A 1,394-nucleotide genomic window follows, 5' to 3' on the forward strand; every position below is an offset into this window, starting at 1 on the left:
GCTCAAGTAAAGAAAACAAACAAACAAACAAACAAAAATCATTTCTCATGGAATGTCTTTTTTTTTTCATTTTCTTTTTTTTATTGCTTGGTAATAGAATAGTGAAAAGTTTTATTCTATGAGTTTTCAAATATTCTATGATATAAATAAAAGAAAGAAAATATTAGGAAAGGCGCCACAGAAAATGATTATACATATTTTTTTTTTTGGAACATACCTCCATTTATTTTTTCCCTCCCTAAATTCAGTGAGGAGTCTGTTTTGGGTCAAAGCTTCCCAGTTCCCCTGGTTATATCTCGATTAGTTTTTGCCCATGAATTTGGTCCCTCAGGCTCCAGCGCAGGGATCCAAATGCAGTCAACTGCAGAAAAGGGAGCTAGTGGTTGAAGCTCCATCTTCCTCTTCTTGAGTTCTCTGGATGGTGAAAGGAATGCCGTTGGGAATGATGCAGAGAACACTGGGAGAGGGGCTGTGGGGCCTATGCTCAAGGACTAGGGAGGGGATCTTGGTAAACCTTTGGTAGATGCCATTTGTGCTTTCTTCCGGGACGCTGCATACTGCCCATTCTGCAAGCCTGGATCAACAGCTTCTGTAGGTTTTTTGACAAATGAAGGCCATGGCGGAGTACCTGGATAATCAGCATCTTGTGACTCAGCAAGGAGTTGCTGCTCGGAGAGCTTAAACTCAACTAGTCTCCTCTGCAGCATATTACGCTCCCGTAGTACTTGCTTCAAGTTGTCTCTTGCACTTTGAAGCTCGGAGATCACTTCGTCGCGTTCATCACGCAGCCTTTGGAGGTCTGTTGCCAAAGTCCACGTGGCTGCCTCATGCTCTTTGACCTGACCGTTCAGCTGTTGAACTCTTCGCGTCTGCTTTTCTCGTTGCCTGGTAGCCACCCTCACTCCTAGGGCCAGAGCACTCCAGGCGCATGCCCGCTTGACTGTGCACGGTACGTGGGCATCAGCCACGATAGACTTCAGGCCATCTTCGATATCCTTCCAGGGCCGTGAAATGAAGGTCAGGTAGAAGCCAGGGCCACCGCCATTCCTTGTTACCTCTTCATTGATGAACAGAACCACTTCCCAGTGACGGAAACCACTCTTGGGGTCCTCAAAGTCCACAGCCATAGCTGAGCCTACTCTAGTTTGTGGATTGCAAGGGGCTCACTGGTCACTTCAGTGCCTTCTCCAGTCCTGGCTTTTAGTTCCTACCTCCTTCCCTTGCCCTTCTCACTTAGACTGAAACCCTGAAGCCATCAGGCCACTCTACCAACTGCTCCCACGCAAGGGATTAACATGTCAGGGACGTCATAGACATGGGCTATGAGACCTGCAGAACAACCTGCTAGGACCAAAATGCAGTGACAGAGATAATTCTGGCTCATCTGGTAAGTC

At 46.9% G+C, this 1,394-nt stretch overlaps 1 protein-coding gene across 1 annotated transcript; it reads right to left on the reverse strand.

The window, feature by feature from the left end:
- Positions 1–491: 491 nt before the first annotated feature.
- On the reverse strand, positions 492–1,127 carry LOC129680819 (testis-expressed protein 13C-1-like). The gene has a single exon (XM_055612565.1). The coding sequence runs from the start codon at positions 1,125–1,127 to the stop codon at positions 492–494; it is 636 nt and encodes a 211-aa protein (XP_055468540.1).
- Between the last annotated feature and the right edge of the window lie 267 nt (positions 1,128–1,394).

This window comes from Psammomys obesus, unplaced genomic scaffold (genome assembly GCF_907164565.1).
Source record: "Psammomys obesus unplaced genomic scaffold, mPsaObe1.curated_primary_1811, whole genome shotgun sequence".
Classification (NCBI taxonomy): Eukaryota; Metazoa; Chordata; class Mammalia; order Rodentia; family Muridae; genus Psammomys; species Psammomys obesus.

Bases quoted from the DNA above. Each gene is read 5' to 3' on its own strand.
- LOC129680819 (XM_055612565.1), bottom strand. From the start codon at position 1,127: ATGGCTGTGGACTTTGAGGACCCCAAGAGTGGTTTCCGTCACTGGGAA.